This window comes from Sus scrofa, chromosome 6 (genome assembly GCF_000003025.6).
Source record: "Sus scrofa isolate TJ Tabasco breed Duroc chromosome 6, Sscrofa11.1, whole genome shotgun sequence".
Taxonomy (NCBI): Eukaryota; Metazoa; Chordata; class Mammalia; order Artiodactyla; family Suidae; genus Sus; species Sus scrofa.
The window spans coordinates 69,091,672-69,107,161 of record NC_010448.4 but is presented as its reverse complement, the minus strand read 5'-3'; the positions used below and the strand labels follow the sequence as shown (position 1 = coordinate 69,107,161).

The 15,490-nt window shown below is 45.1% G+C and overlaps 1 protein-coding gene across 1 annotated transcript in view; it reads left to right on the top strand.

The window, feature by feature from the left end:
- Window positions 1-15,490, top strand: part of RERE (arginine-glutamic acid dipeptide repeats) — a 304,090-nt gene that overhangs the window by 151,694 nt on the left and 136,906 nt on the right. The window contains 1 exon segment of the mRNA XM_021095277.1: window positions 74-178. Within this exon segment, the coding sequence (XP_020950936.1) occupies window positions 74-178 (105 nt within the window).

The following is a 15,490-nucleotide window of genomic DNA, read 5'->3' as shown; positions in this document are numbered from 1 at the left end:
CTCTTTTTCCAGTAGTATTTTGGTTTGCAGAGCAGTTGAGGATTGCTAACATTGTTTTGTTCTTTATTTTCAGAGGGAAGTGTAACATCTCCCATTTTTCTGACATATTTGCTGCTAGAGAGTTTAAAGCCCGAGTGGATTCATTTTTCTACATATTAGGCTACAACCCTGAGACAAGGTAAGTGAGCCATTTGGGCCCACTCCGTGAGACCTTTCGTTTTCTCACTTACGTGTGCGTGTGTTTGTGTATGTGTACACTTCTGGGTAGATACTGGTAAGACGAGAAAAAAAAAAAAAAGGCCCAAAGTCCTGTAGTAAACTCTTCAGAAGGAGTCGTAATTAGTGTCTTTGGTGTCGAAAGCAGCTTACGGTTTGCTGTTTCTTTGTTGTGGTTAAGAGAAGGAAAAGTTAGAAAATCTGAGAGAGAGCAGGACAGAGACCTCTGTTGAGTTGGTCTGTGTTATGAACTCATTATGAATTAGCAGGTTATTACCCTCCCGCCCTTCAGTCCAGCCTCCCCTGATACCTTGTTGAAAACGCTACGACATTATGGAACGTTTGTTGATTAGGAATTTGTTCCCTTCATAAGGCTGCTGGCGACCGTCTGGGTAAGATCTGTGTAACGGGTAGAATGCTTATTTTTTTTAAATGAGAATAGAGTCAAAATAATTTAACAGAAGGAATTCTTTGTTTATGTCTATAATAGACTGTAGTTTACCTTCGTCCGTGGAAGAACTTCTCTAAGAGTATATGCATTCATATTCATCCTGTATCAATCATGGCACTACACTCTTATTAAGGAATTTTTTAAAAAAAAGGTATTAAGTGATCAAGTAGTTTGTGCTCAGCACAGTCAATCTACCAATACAAGGCTTTAGAAAGAAAGAAAAGATGCATGGCTGAAGGAAGTTAATGGAAGCGCAACATTCAGTATAATTGCAAGATGGGTATTGTTTTAGTGAAAACCTCTTCCTGTAGGATGCTGAGAAATTATATGTAAAATTTGGACTGTTGCTGTTTAGTCAACCTAGGGTCAATAAAAGGCAGCATGTTCTTTGTTGTGGTTTTAAGAGGCTCCATAAAGCTCATACGTCTTAGTATTTCTCCCCATGTATACTCGACAGCAACTATGGGGTAATAGTGAAATGGTCACCTTAGTTGCTTATCTTTTTTTTCCTTTATAAAGCTGTGAAATTGAGCTCTTGTTTTCATTTGTGAAAGTATGCCCTATTCCAGTGACAGAGAAGCTGATCAATGATGATATTTCAGAGGCATCTTATATGTTGAAATGTTTATTCTGCATGCGCATTTATTAACTGTCTGGTCATATCTTCCTGTTACCTAAGGGAGGGTGGAACATTTGAACTTGGATTTCTGTCTAGGTACACAGTAGTCTGTTATTTCAGTGATGCCATGTTTATTTAACTGTTTGATAGCCAGCTCTCGTATTGCACAAGTTAGATTGTTTTAGGGAATTAGCCAAATAGCTTTTGGGTTTTAAATGTTTAGCTGTTGGGTTCATAACAGCCAGTTGTATTTATTTTTCACTAATTTTGGTTTTGCACCTCTTTTTGCCAAATGCTTATTTAAAGTGATACATAGCTTAGCTGTGTAAAAGCTGGAGGCTCCCATAAGCTCTTGTCTCATTTTTTGTTGTGGTTGCTGGCAGTCTTTGGTAGTGATATTTCCCATCAATCTTGTTTTAATTAAATTGTGGGCTAGGTGTGCCATGGAGGGGTATTGTTAGTGACCAGTGTGTGGCAGGTCTCAAACTTCTCACAGAGAGGGAGAAAATTCTCAGTGGTGGAGCTAGGGTGGCCCACTTCCCAAGCTCTCTGGCCTCCCCCTGAATGCCACCTTCTTAGCTCTGAAGTTTGGAGCTTGGTGTCCACGTCCCACAGCTGCTGGGATTATCAAGTGTGTCTGTGATTCAAGACTAGGAAACTGTGTTTCCGCCGCCTGGCCTGTGCTCAGCCCAGTCCTCAGATGCTCAGGTGGCTTCCCTCCAGCAGCTGGCCTCTGTCTCTTTGTTTCACATGTGAGGGGCGGGGCCTGTGTGACGAGCTGGTTCCTGGTGCCATCCAGCCTCATCTGGACGAGCAGTCCCTGGGGCTGTGTGGTGCGTGTGCCGACTCTTGGCGTCCGGAGTGGATCAGGGAGGACGTGTCCGACCGTTGCGATGATCCTATGAGGTGGCACGTAAGTCACCAGGAGCACTGGAAGTGAGGGAATGGCTGGTCTGGTGACTGTCCCCTTCCCGCCGTCCTGTGGGAGCTCTAGTGAGCAGTGGCAACTGAAGTCTGGATGCAATCGTCTATTTCTCATAGCAGATCTCCCGAAGGCAGTTAAAAACTGGTTGTGTGATTTCCTGTAATTTATTTAGCATCTTAGCCAGTAGTGAAAGTTCGGGATTGTTTTTTCCTTTCATGTTTAGCACAGATCCTTTTTATTTTATTTATTTTTGTCATCTTAGGGCCACGCCTGTGGCATATGCAGATTCCCAGACTAGGGGTCAAATCGGAGCTGCAGCCACCAGCCTACATCAAGCCACAGGATTGCTTGTAATTGGAGTCCCAGTAAGGACAAAATTAATTGTTTTTGTTTGTTTTGCTCAGAGTACCAATCATTAATATAATTAAAGCATCCACAGTAATACAGATTCATAATCTCTTATTTTTAATTCTGAAATCTGAAGGCTCTGAGGATCAAAAACTGTTTATGCTAAGTTGGAACTCATTTGACCATCAGGTCAGACTTGACCCGAACTGATGGGAGGCTTTTTGTATTCTTAACTCAGTTCACTCTTTGTGAATTTATACGGCTTTTGCTATAAAGGACCAGTGTGATAGAATAGGGCTTGTTGCTCAGACACCATTGGGTGTTACATAATATGTGGTGTTTTCGATATGGTACCTTTCTAAATCCAAAAACCTCTGAATTCTGAAGAACCTCTGATCCTAAGAATCTTAGCTGGGGGATTGTGACACTGTGTGTTCTTGCTGGCCAAAACATTTAAGGAACAAAACTTGGGCAAAACATGTGGGCTAGGTGTTTCTAGCTCCAGGTACAATACAAGGCTGGCAGATGAGAGAGAACTTTGAACCTTTGGTAAGTGGGCTTTGCTTTGGAGTTTGTTTTGACATTTCTGCACTTAGGGAGTGTTCACTTTGCTCAATCAATGAGATTCACTACAAATTTACTTATCCAGTCAGCATGCCCTGCAATATAATATAACTACAGTCTCATTTTACATGAAGGGTTTGTTCCAAATTCTGATTACAAACTTTGAAGTCAATTGATTGCAGCTCAGAGGTCCTGCTCCATTAAGCCAGTAGAGCTTATGCATTTGACCAGAGCACCGCTATCCTTGGTTAAGCTCCAATGGGTTGGTTCTAGTTTATAAAAAGAGACGAGCATAGGGTCTTGGTTACCCATAAAATGTTGAATCCCAAAGCATCCAAAAGCAGGGGGGAGAAAAAGGCCATCCAAAAGCCAAACATGAAGCGCGTCCCTGAGATGTCCGGATTCTGCGAGGCAGACGGTTAAACGTCTGGCCGATGCTGCTGACGTGTGGCAAGGCGAGCCCTGGGGATTCTTGCCTCTGCTTGGAATATTAATTATCAAATTCTTTGAAAATATGCAGTTACTAAAACTATAGGGTAAGTTCCTTCATTGACCAGGATGAAACTGACCCAACGATTGTGGTGAATACGTAAGTGATAGTGATGTGAAACCTTTCTACAGTCAGAATTTTTTGTTTGTTTGTTTTGGTTTTTTTTGTCTTTTGTCTTTTTAGGGCTGCCCCTGTGGCATATGGAGGTTCCTAGGCTAGGGGTTCAGTTGGAGTTGTTGCTTCCGGCCTACACCACAGCTCACAGCAATGCCAGATCCAAGCCGCGTCTGGGACCTACACCACAGCTCACGGCAATGCCGGATCCTTAACCCACTGAGCGGGGCCAGGGATCGAACGCGAAACCTCATGGTTCCTAGTCAGATTCGTTTCTGCTGAGCCACGATGGGAACGCCTCTACAGTCAGAATATTTTATTAAATATTTGAGAACCAAAATTGAAAAAAAATTATTGAGACGGAAATTTGGGCTTTAAAAGCAAATGAGCCTGTCCTGTCCTCTGTGGTGCATGAAGGGCTTATTGAATTTTTGGTTGTCCTTTCCCCACCTTCGCATCCCCCCACCTCTGCTCATTCAGTTGATTGGTCAGAACTTTCTTTCTTTGGTACTTTGACCTTTTCAGTCTCTACTTTTCCTTTCTTGGAGAAATTCTCCTTACCTTTCTGCCCCAGGCCGGTGAGTCAGGAGGGGAAAGAGGTGATGGTGAATGGAGCCCCAGTCAGATCAAAAGCCCGCGTGGTGAGCGTTGAAGTGGAGGTGCCGTTATTTTTAAGTTATTGAGCATGAGCTTTCCGGGTACCAGGCCATTCCTTTCCCCTTGCTGAGTTAGTGTTCTTTAGGGATGCTGAGGCTAATGTATTACTTAAAAGGTAGCAGTTTGTGTACTGGTGGTCTCTGAGCAGGCTCTCGCTCTCTGACGCTCTCTTAGATGAGCATCCGTGGGCTCTCCAGAGGCTTGTCTGTAGCGTGAAACATCTGGTTCTTTGCTTCTTAAATGTCAGTCTTCTCTTGATAATCACAAGTTGGTGGACCACAAGTTGAGAGCTCTGATCTGATCTTCTGTCTTACCCAGGAGAGAATGTCCCCGGTCACCAGTAATCACCTGTGCCCTTCTGCTTTTCTTCCTCAGGAAGCAGGTTTTTCTTCTTCCTTCCTTCTTTCCTTTCTTCCTTCCCTTGGTCGTCTTTGTCTTCGTCTTCGTCTTTTTGGCTGCTCTATGGCATATGGAGTTGCTGGGCCAGGGATGAGATCCGAGCTGCAGTTGCGACCTAAACTGCAGCTGCATCAACACCAGATCCTTAACCCACTGTGCCCAGCTGGGGATCGAACCTGCGTCCCAGCGCTCCCAAGACACCACAGATCCCGTTGCACCCGCAAGAGGAACTCCCTTCCTCCCTTCCTTCTTCCCTCCCTCGCTCCCTCCCTCCTTCCTTCCTCTTTCTTTTTTTCACTGTATTAAGGTTGAAGTATTATTTTCATTATATTTAGCAGCCGTTGTTAACGGAGGCACTTGCAAGGACTTGTATTTAATCTCCATGACAGTGGCAGTAATGTTACTCATAATAGCAATAGCTAGTGAGCACTGTCCACCTGTCTCGGTGTTTTGCTTGCATGATTCATGTTATTTTCCTTTGTTTTGAAGTAATCTCAACCTTACAGAACAGGTGCTGGTAAAGCAGACGACCTTTGCTTAACAGAACCGGTTGAAAATATGTTGTCACTGTGAGGCTGCATGACACACTCATACTTAGTGTATTTCCTATGAACAAGGGAGTGTTGTTACCCTGGAATTCTGAGACCCCAGTCAAGTTTTATATCAACTGGCTCTAGCAGAAGACCTTCAGAGCAAAAGGAATCCAGGTCATCATTATAGGCTGAGTTGTTCATGTCTGTTAGTCTCCTTCAATCTGTGTTTTCTTTTCTTCTTCTTCTTTTTTTTTCTGCCACATCATGCAGCTGCTTGTTGTGGGATCTCAGTTTCCAGACCAGGGACTGAACCTGGGCCCCAGCAGTGAAAGCACCAAGTCCTAACCACTAGGCCACCCGGCAACTCCCAATCTCCTTCAGTCTGGAAGCTTCTCAGTCTTTCCTTCAGTTCTTGACCTCGATATTCTGGAAGCGTATGGGCTAATTTTTTTTAGTAGACTCTCCCTCCATTTGCATTTATGATGTTATTTGTCATTAGATTTAGGTCATATATCTTTGACAGGGACGGTGCAAAAATGGTGTGTTCTTTTTTCTACATCTTATCAGATGCTACACAATTCTGGTTTGTCCCCTTGCGGGTTATGTTCACCTTGATTTGTTGAGTAACGTGACGTCTGTCGTGCTTTGCAGTTGTGCACTTTCTCCTTTTCCTTCCTAATGAACGGCCGTTGTGTAGGAGGTTGCTTTGAGACCGTGTAGAGCCTCTTGCTTATCAGACTTTGAATCATTCAGTTGTCTGTGTCAGGACGGATTAATGGCTGCCTCTTGTATTCAGTTGTTTCTACTCAGTTACTGTTGTTCACTTTGAGGTCCTCTTGTCCCAGATTTTGCGGAATGATACTTAGGAACCCAGCTCTGGTGCTCGGTGTGCCCATCATGTTGTGTCACTGTTCTCATGCCTCCAAGTAAACAGAGTTGGAGGGGGCAAGTGGGTGAGAGAGAATGCACTTTTCAGCTGCGTTTCTGCATCTGTATGTCTATAAGCGCCATACGTCAAATATTAGAAAATGAGAGTTCTCTTGCTGCACAGCGGGTTAAGGGTCTGGTGTTTTTTTACCACAGTAGCTTGGATCGCTGCAGGGATGTGGGTTTGATCCCTGGCCTGGGAACTTCTACATGCCATAGCTGCGGCCGAAAACAAAAAGAAATTGGAATCTGGCAAAGCATTGAAACTATGCTTGTCCAAGTTGGGTTTATAGAATAAATGAAAGGTTTAATATGGTTTAATTTGTCTGTTAACATATTTTACCATTTTGACATGTTGAAGAAGAAAAAATATACATTCATCTTAATGTAGAAAAAGCGCTTGATAAAATTCAGCGCCCTTCCAGTATCGGTAGCGGGTGGGGAGAGTTAACTGCAGCGTGAAACTTACTTATTCTGGCAGTATGCTTATCAAAAACCTGCAGCAGGCACCATATTTAAAGGCGGAGTGTTAGAAGTAGTCTCTCTAAAATCACAAGAAATAGACGGATTCCAGTGACCGTTAAGATGTGAAAAAGAAAATATGTGAGGATCCTGAATGAGAAAATGAAGCTTTACAAAATGGTGCAGTAATTTTTACCGTAGAAAATCTAAGAAAGCGTGTGAGCGAGTGGTTAAAGCTGGTCAGATAGGGCAGCCGTGTGTAAATCCCAGTTCCAGGTCCACACACCAGGGGCAATTGCAAAATAAAATTTAAACAAGCTGTTTCTGAAACCCTCCCTTCTCTTGAAGGGAAATTACTACTCACTGAAAGTCAAATAGGATACCTTTTTTTCTAGTGAGTATTATTTTCTAGAGTTTCCCAAGTGTTACTTTTCATTGCTATTTTTGCTTTGCAACCTCTTGTTAGTAAATAAAACATTTTTTCTATTTCTGGTAGATGGAAAGCACTTTAAAATTAAATGCAGGACATTTCCATGTTGTAGCATTTACTTTACCTTTGATAAGCATAAATTTTCTGCCCACTAAAAAGTAAGTATTATAATGGACAGTTTTTATATAATAAGTATTTTTACTTTTAGAAGAAATCCATTAGTATTATATGTGCATTTCACCTGTTCAGCTGCGCTTTAATCTATTGAGAAGTGTTAATCCTTTACCTGTTATTCGCTGTGGATTAATTGGACTCGAGGAGGGGGGGGCTAGGATCCAGAGCCAATGTCGCTGTACCAGAATTCCAGGGCTTCTGTGAAGTCCTAGCAAAGGCCACAGAAGGAGGCACCAGGGCAGCCTCTGGGCAAGTTGCGTGTATCTCCTTGCAGGCAGCCAGGTGACAAGTTAGGGGAACATGGTGGCAGGAATGAGGGCCAAACAGGTTGTCAGCAGCAGCAGTCAAGCATCTGGTGTCCAGAATGACCAGCCGAGAAAACAATGCCGGGGTCTTCAAGACCCCTGAGTACCGAGCAGATCCTTGGTGTCTTGTCCTCCGTGTAAGACAAGGCTGGGTCAGCGGAAACAGAGCCCATTTCTAGAGTTGGAATGTTTGGTTAAAAGTGGCACATTGGCTCACCTAAATTACCAATCCACCAGGGTGCAGGGCGCCTTGATTTCCTTTGATGAGGAGGACTGGTCCCATATTCTGAGGTTCATTGAACTTGGTGCTGGATCTTCAATGGATTCTGTTTGGGAATGAGAGCGCAAGAGGAGCAGGTGGCCAGGCAGGTCCCTCGCTTCCGGTAGCATGTCCACTCAGGGTCCATTAGGACGAAGGGTTGAAGGCTAGTACAGGTATTTTGGGTTTCATATATTTTTAAACTTTTCAGTTTTCAATTTTATAGAAATAAAGAAGGGTTTAAAAAGGTCAGTACAGGAGTTCCTGTCGTGGCGTGGTGGTTAACGAATCTGACTGGGAGCCATGGGGTTGCAGGTTCGATTCCTGGCCTCACTCAGTGTGTTGGGGATCCGGCGTTGCCGTGAGCTGTGGTGTGGGTTGTGGACGCGGCTCAGATCCTGAGTTGCTGTGGCTCTGGCGCAGGCCGGAGGCTGCAGCTCTGATTCGACCCCTAGCCTGGGAACCTCCATGTGCCGCGAGAGCGGCTCAAGAAAAGGGAAAAAGACCAAAAAAATAAATAAAATAAATAAAATAAAAAAATAAAAAGGTCAGTACACAGGACTCTTGAGTATCTTTCACCCAGTTCACCAATCGTTAACGTTTTGCAATGTTTGCTTTATTATCTTATTTGCATTGAATTTACATTATGAAGTGTTATTTATCTTTTAAACTTTATTTACATATTTGCCTTATTGTCTGTGTTTCTGCCCTTTTATTTTCTGTTTGCCGTTATTACTTGATTATTTTCTCTACGGTGTGGTCCTTTCCTGAATCCTTTGGGAAGGAGTTGCAGACAGCAGACTTCTTTCTCCCTAAGTATTTAAATGTGGAACAAGGACATTCTCTTACATAACCGTGTATGGCCGTCAAAGTCAGGAAGTTAGCATTGATATGATGCTGTATCATCTATGACAGTCCACATGCAAATTTTGACAGTGTTTCTAATATTGCTCTTCATAGTAACTTTTCCCATATCACCACACATGGGTACCTAGTTGTCTCTCTTTAATATCCTTTGCCTCTCTTTGTTGTCATGATGTTTCCCAGCATGGTCTTTGTTTTTGGGTTTTTTTTTTTTTTTTTTTTTGTCTTTTTAGGGCTGCACCCGCGGCATATGAAGGTTTTCAGGCTAGAGATCAAACCAGAGCCACAGCTACTGGCCTACAGCGCAGCCACAGCAACGCGGGATCCACGCCGCATCTGCAACCTATGCCACACTTAACCTACTGAGCAAGGCCAGGGATCGAACCCTCGCCCTATGGATACTCTGCTGAGCCTTGACAGGAACTCCTCCCTGGCCTTTTTTGTTGTTTGTTTGTTTGTTTGTTTTTCGTGGCATTGACATTTTTGAAGAGTAGGAGCCAGATTTGTTGAATATTCTTCGGTTTGGTTTGTTCGGTGCTTGCTCATATTAGATTTCCACAATGGAAAGTCTCATCTGCATTTCTTGAGTTGGGGTCACAGTAACCATTTTTATGCTGTGTTCCATAGAACAGTTTCCGTGTTTTTTTCACAGTAGTGATGAATTTATTAAATTATTATATTATGTTGATTACTCAAGTAAGTAATTTCCATGTGAAAAGGTTTGAGGTGTGTGTGTGTGTGTTTAATGCCCTTCTGAAGAGAATAGTTTTGGTCTTCACGTTGATGCTGTTTGACTCCTAGGTTCTAATTCAGTTGCTCTTGTTTTTACAAAGTCTTTTTCACCAGATTTGTTTCTAGTCACTCAAATTTGGGGACATGTTGTCTTTCGTACCAGTAGGGAGCTTGGTCTTCCCACCCGTTGGTCCTTGCTTCACGTGCAGGGTCAAAAGTAAAGCTTAATTAAGTGTAGTTCATATGTCTCGTGTAAATTACATTTTTTAGCATGATGAGAGTTTTTTATGTAGTCATACTCTCCGTTTAGCTCCAAGGAAGTAGAATTACTTTAGGAATCTTGAAGACGCTGTCTCCTTTTAAGCAGGTTTTTATCAACTCCCTGACATTTGGGGGGGAAGGGCCTTGACACTGCTCTTTCCTGCCTTCTCTTGGCCTTTACAGATTTGGGGGCGTTTTATGGTCTTCTTTTAAAATTACAACTAAGTAAAAATAGACCCACTTCTTAATTTGCAAGTGGAAACTGAGTGGACATACCCACCCAGGACTAGGATTTCTTTTGTGGTTGATGGTCCAGTTTGCCTTTTGCTGGAGGTGGAGGTCAGGGAAGGGGGCATAAAATGTGATTTTTAAGGATTTTAACAGACGTGTCCTGGCTGGTGCTGGGCAATATGAAAACTTTGTCATGCTCAGTATGTCTAGGCTGGTGGGATCTTGCTTATGTAGCTTTGGAAATCTTTTCTGATTAAATTTTTTAAATAAACCTCGTTTCACGGCATGTGAGGAAGAATGACTGGAGTTTGGAATCAAGAGACCTCATCCGAGATTTTTCGGTGCTCAGGTGTCTGTGGCAGGTTGCTCTCTGACCCCTTGGTTTGAGCCTTCCCCGCCTTGTGGCTAGAAGTACGTTCCTTGTGCTCTCCATCCCAGATGGGGTTGGTATCACAGTAGATGTTTTTAATTTAGTGTTTAGTGACTTTAGAGCCTCTTATCTGAGGGAGATTGAGCCCTTAAGGGAGACCGGATTTTCTTTAGCTTTTCTGCTTGCCGTCCCACCAACCCTGTGCCTGTGACTCTGATGCTGCCCCGCGCCCTGTTCCTGGGCCCTTTCCCAGATGTTAAAGTTTTCAAAAAGAGCTCTGTGGGGCTGCGGACCTTAAGTAGCCGCCACCCCCATGTTTTTAAGTGTCCTGCGGGGTTTCTGTTGATTGGTCCTACGGCAGTCATTCATAGCTTTATCTTTTGAGTCGCTTCCTTCCTGATGCTCTTGCTGTTTAAAAGCATTTTCCTTGATACGGAAAGACGAGACGCAACTTGCTGCTGCTCTGTTCTGACCGAGCGAGCGGGGCGTTTGTCCCAAGCCTGGGCGGCCGGCCTGCGAGGTCCCCGCGGTGGGCCGGCTCGGATCCCCTTTCGGGGCCCCACTTCCCTGCACACTAGCTTGGTTTGCAGGGCGAAGCTGCGGAGGCTGTGGCTGGGCTTTATTTACGGAAACAGCGGGCCGAGATGGATGGCGCGGCGAGACGGTGTGTGGATGAGGGCGGGTCACAGCACATGCTCAGTCCTGTCAGTGCAGGGGGAAGTTTCTGCGTTCTGCGCGCAGCTTAGGTCACAGCACAAGCTCAGTGCGGGCTCTGTGAGGTCTCTCGGGCTGCATGTGCCTCCATTTTGAGTTGTGAGAGTCGAAGGGGCCGAGTTTTCCCAGGAAGTGGCGGTGCAGGGCGAGCGCCGACCCCGTCAGCCTGCCAGTCATGGATGACCCCTTCAGCCCCTGCAGGTAGGCTCCCGCCCACCCGCCTCTCGCGCAGAGGGGTGGCTTTCACCGCCCCCTGACTCCTGGGGACGTGCGGCATCGTTTCGTCATCCACAGCGCACGTTCCAGCCTCGGATTCAGCCCTGGCTTTTGAGGAGGGGCTGCTGCGAAGCCTGGCCTCAGGGCCGGAGCGGGTCTCCTGGGAGATGCTGAGGCGCCGGAGAGCGCCCTCCGGTCCCTCTGGCCCCCCTCTTCCCACCCCTGCCTGGTGCCAGCTTGTTTGCCATGGGCACCTGCAGAGCCAACCTGCGAGCTGCGGCAGGCAGGGCACCTGGGCCCGGAGCCGCTCTGTTTGGATGGTTTCGGGAGGGGGGAGGTGGGCAGCTATTGGTTGCTTTGAAGGTGGGTGGAACTTGTTTTGATGGAGAGCCTGTTTGCCGAGCAAATTATAATCCTGGCAGTCTTTTTCTCCCGTCTGAAATAGCGCATACATTTTGACGCACACAAGGAATGGATGTGGATTATGGTGGCAAGAGTATCACCTTAAAATGGGTTTTTTAAGAAAGGAAATGTTATGCCACATCATTTTCTATTGCTGCCATAGGAAGCCACCCATTCTATCTTTTGGAGCTCGTGGAAAATGTCTTAGCAATTAAAATACAGTGGCATTTGTGTTAGAAGTTAAGGTTCCAGGCTTTTGCTTATTTCGTTTCTTTTGGCAAAAGATGCATTTGTTGTGTATGTGCATTTTGTGGTGTGGCTTGTGAATTCCTTAGGAGAGGAGTGAATGGGGGAGCTGGTGCTGAGCAGGTGGAGGCATCGACAAGGCCAGGCATTGTGCCCTCTGCTCCATGGGATGGACTCCAGTCTCTTCTGTGTTTGCAGACTGGGCTGAGAGAGGTGGCTCCTCCGTGGCGAACTCGGGGAGCCTGTCATAATCAGCAGGTTTAAGGCCAGTTGGGTTCTTACCCAAGTCCATATTAAGTGAAGTTTTTGAATTATTTGAATTAATCATCCCTTTGTGTTTCCTCTTTCTTTTTTTCTTCTGATAGAAGTTGGAAAACATTTGGAAGGGACCCTGAAGTTTTGTGCCCTTGTGAGGGTAAAAAGACGCGTACAATATAGAAGAAGGTACAGATGAAAGACTCTCAGGCGAGGGAAGACATTGATGATACAGGGAGAAATTCTTCTTGTGAGCTCTTCGATGCATATACATAGAGAGCTGTGAGCGGTTAACTCTTGTCTGAGGAGGCCCATGATTTGGGGGGACAGATTTTAGGAAGGTTACTGATGAATTATAGGCACCAAAAATATTGACGCATAATCTGGCTTCTCGTGGGTTCAGCGTGGGGACTGCAGTTAAATGAATTATAGGCACTAAAAATGTGATTGGCGCCTAAGCTGGCTTCTCGCTGGGTCCGTGTGAGGACTGCAGTGGAGGAGCTGAGGGGCACGGGGTGACCGGGGGTGAGTGACCTGCTCCCTGCCGTTCTCCCCGCCCTCTTCATTCCTGTGGGTGCCGTCTTCCCCTTCTGATCTCACGCACTTGAACAGTGCACCTGGGAGTTTGGGGCAAACACCCGCTGCTACATCGTGTCCAGTTGGCTTCTGGAACTTGTCCTCTCTCCCTTCACTCTGAAGCACCGTTTTTCTGCCTTCCCACTCCTGCCCTGTGAGTCTGAATCCCCTTCTCTAGCCTGGAGACGCCGGCAGTGCAGCCCTTGCCGGGCATTTCCACTGTGCCATTCTTGCAAGACTCCGGTTTCTGACTCATTACAGAAAACCCATTGTTTGAATCGGGGGAGGACTTGTTAGGAAACCATCCCTGGGACTACGTTTCTGTTGGATCTTTTCGGTTGTCCTCAGTTCCCAGTAGATTGTGCTGACAACTGGGCCTCCGGCATAAATTAAATGAGGGGCATCTCTGGTCAGAGAAAAGACTAGATTTGGAGCTAGATGATAGAGTTAAGTTCTACCTAATAAGTGACATTGGCCAAGCTGCGGCATTGGCTAAGTTCCTTCCCTCCTCTGAACCTCTGTTTTCTCATGAGTCATGTGGGGATAAATATTTCTCACGGTTGTTATAACGATTGGAAGCAAACAGTGTGAAAATGCTTGGCACATAGTTGCTCAGTGTATTATTATTAGTTCAAAGTCTAAGTCTACAATCTTGTGTAGGTATCGTTATCTTACCAACATCTGTATGTTTTTTTTTTTCTCTCTCTCTTTTTTTTTTTTTTTTTTCCCGTCTTTTGCCATTTGTTGGGCCGCTCCTGCGGCATATGGAGGTTCCCAGGCTAGGGGTCTAATCGAGCTGTTGACACCAGCCTACGCCAGAGCCACAGCAACGCGGGATCCGAGCCGTGTCTGCGACCTACACCACAGCTCATGGCAACGCCGGATCGTTAACCCACTGAGCAAGGGCAGGGACCGAACCCGCAACCTCATGGTTCCTAGTTGGATTCGTTAACCACTGCGCCACGACGGGCACTCCTGTATGTTTTGATCTATTCAACGAAGACAGACTTGGGAATCGTGTTAGGTTTTATGGTAATTAAATCAACGCCTGGTATGCTTAGCCACCATTCTCCTTATGCTCTTTGGGTGTTTATGTTTTTCTTTTTTCTTCTTAAAGTTTTTTTTTTTTTTTAAACCTTACTTCCGTGAGGTGTAACATCGAGTGTCTGCAGCAGTAAGTGTTGTTCTGTCATTACCAGTCTCTCTAATAGAGGGAAGGAGTGTGATTATGCCTCTGTCTCCACCCCAGCTGCCGCCACCATCCCTTCCCCTCTCACACTCACTCCACTGCAGTGAAGAGGAATAAACTGATGGTCCTATCTTTTTTTTTTTTAAGCAGCATTTCACAGGGAGTTCCCATCGTGGCTCAGGGGAAATGAATCTGACTAGCATCCATGAGGACACGGGTTCAATCCCTGGCCTCACTCAGTGGGTTAAGGATCCTGTGATGTAGGTCACAGACGCAGCTCCCACCTGGTGTTGCTGTGGCTGTGGTGTAGGCCGACAGCTACAGCTCTGATTGGACCCCGGGCCTGGGGACCTCCATTATATCATGGGTGTGGCCCTATAAAGATTAAAAAAAAAAAGAAAAAAGGCATTTCCCAGAGACTTCCCAGTGGGAACACAGAGACATTCAGACACACATCGTAGACATACTTGCTTGGTCCAAAGTCCCTCTTTTTCTGAGGTGAATCCATTCTGGTTTATTATAAAGTTTGCTTTCAGTGTGCAGAAAGCCAGCAACAGTTTTAGTCAGGTGATTGGCTTTATCTTTGAATATTGCTGCTTTATAAACGATGGTTGATTTTTTTTTTTGAGTCTTTTTTTTAATATATATAATGATTTTTATTTTTTCCATTATAGTTGGCTTACAGTGTTCTATTTTTTACTGTACAGCAAGGTGACCCAGTCACACATACGTGTATACATTCTTTTTTCTCATCCTGCTCCATTGTAAGTGACTAGATGTAGTTCCCAGTGCTATACATCAGGATCCATTCCAAAGGCAATAGTTTGCATCTATTAACTACGGTTTATTTTAAAAATAAATTTGTTTTCTAAAGTGTGTGTGTGTGTGTGTGTGTGTGTAGAGCTTTGTGTTGGGTGTGGTCCTTCTTTGCGGTAGGTGATGACAGTAGAACCCAGAGGAGCCTGAGTTGGAAGGGGGTCATGTGTGTGGGCAGATGTGCTGCCTTTTTCTATGTGATGGGGAAGAGGTCAGGCAAATAAGAACTTTAGACAGTGGAGCAAGGTCACTGCAGTGTTTTGAAACTGGATCTTTTCTCACGTTATTTTAAAAGATTTTTTTTTTTTCTTTTACCAAATTTTTTTTTTTCCTGATACTACATATTATTATGTGGAGGCCGTATTTACTGCATCTTATTGTCAGCATGGAAACTTTTCTTATTCTTTAGCCAATACTTAAGTTCTTTTTTAGGGGGAAGGGGGCCTGCACCCGAAGCATGTGGACATTCTCAGGCCAGGGATTGAATCCACGCTGCAGTTGCAGCCTGCGGTACAGCTGCGGCAACACGAGATCCTTAACCCATGGGCCACAAGGGAACTTCCTAGCCAGTGCCTAAGTTCTTGGCGCTGAACTCTGAATTACGTTCAGGGACTCTGGGAGGAGAGAGGCTTGGGATCCTCTGTAATTAACTCACTGTGACCCCTCAACAGAGCACTTTTCTGTCCCCGGGCTTGAGTTTCTTTTGTTAAGCAAGATGCCTGGGATCAGATGAGCTCTGGGGAAC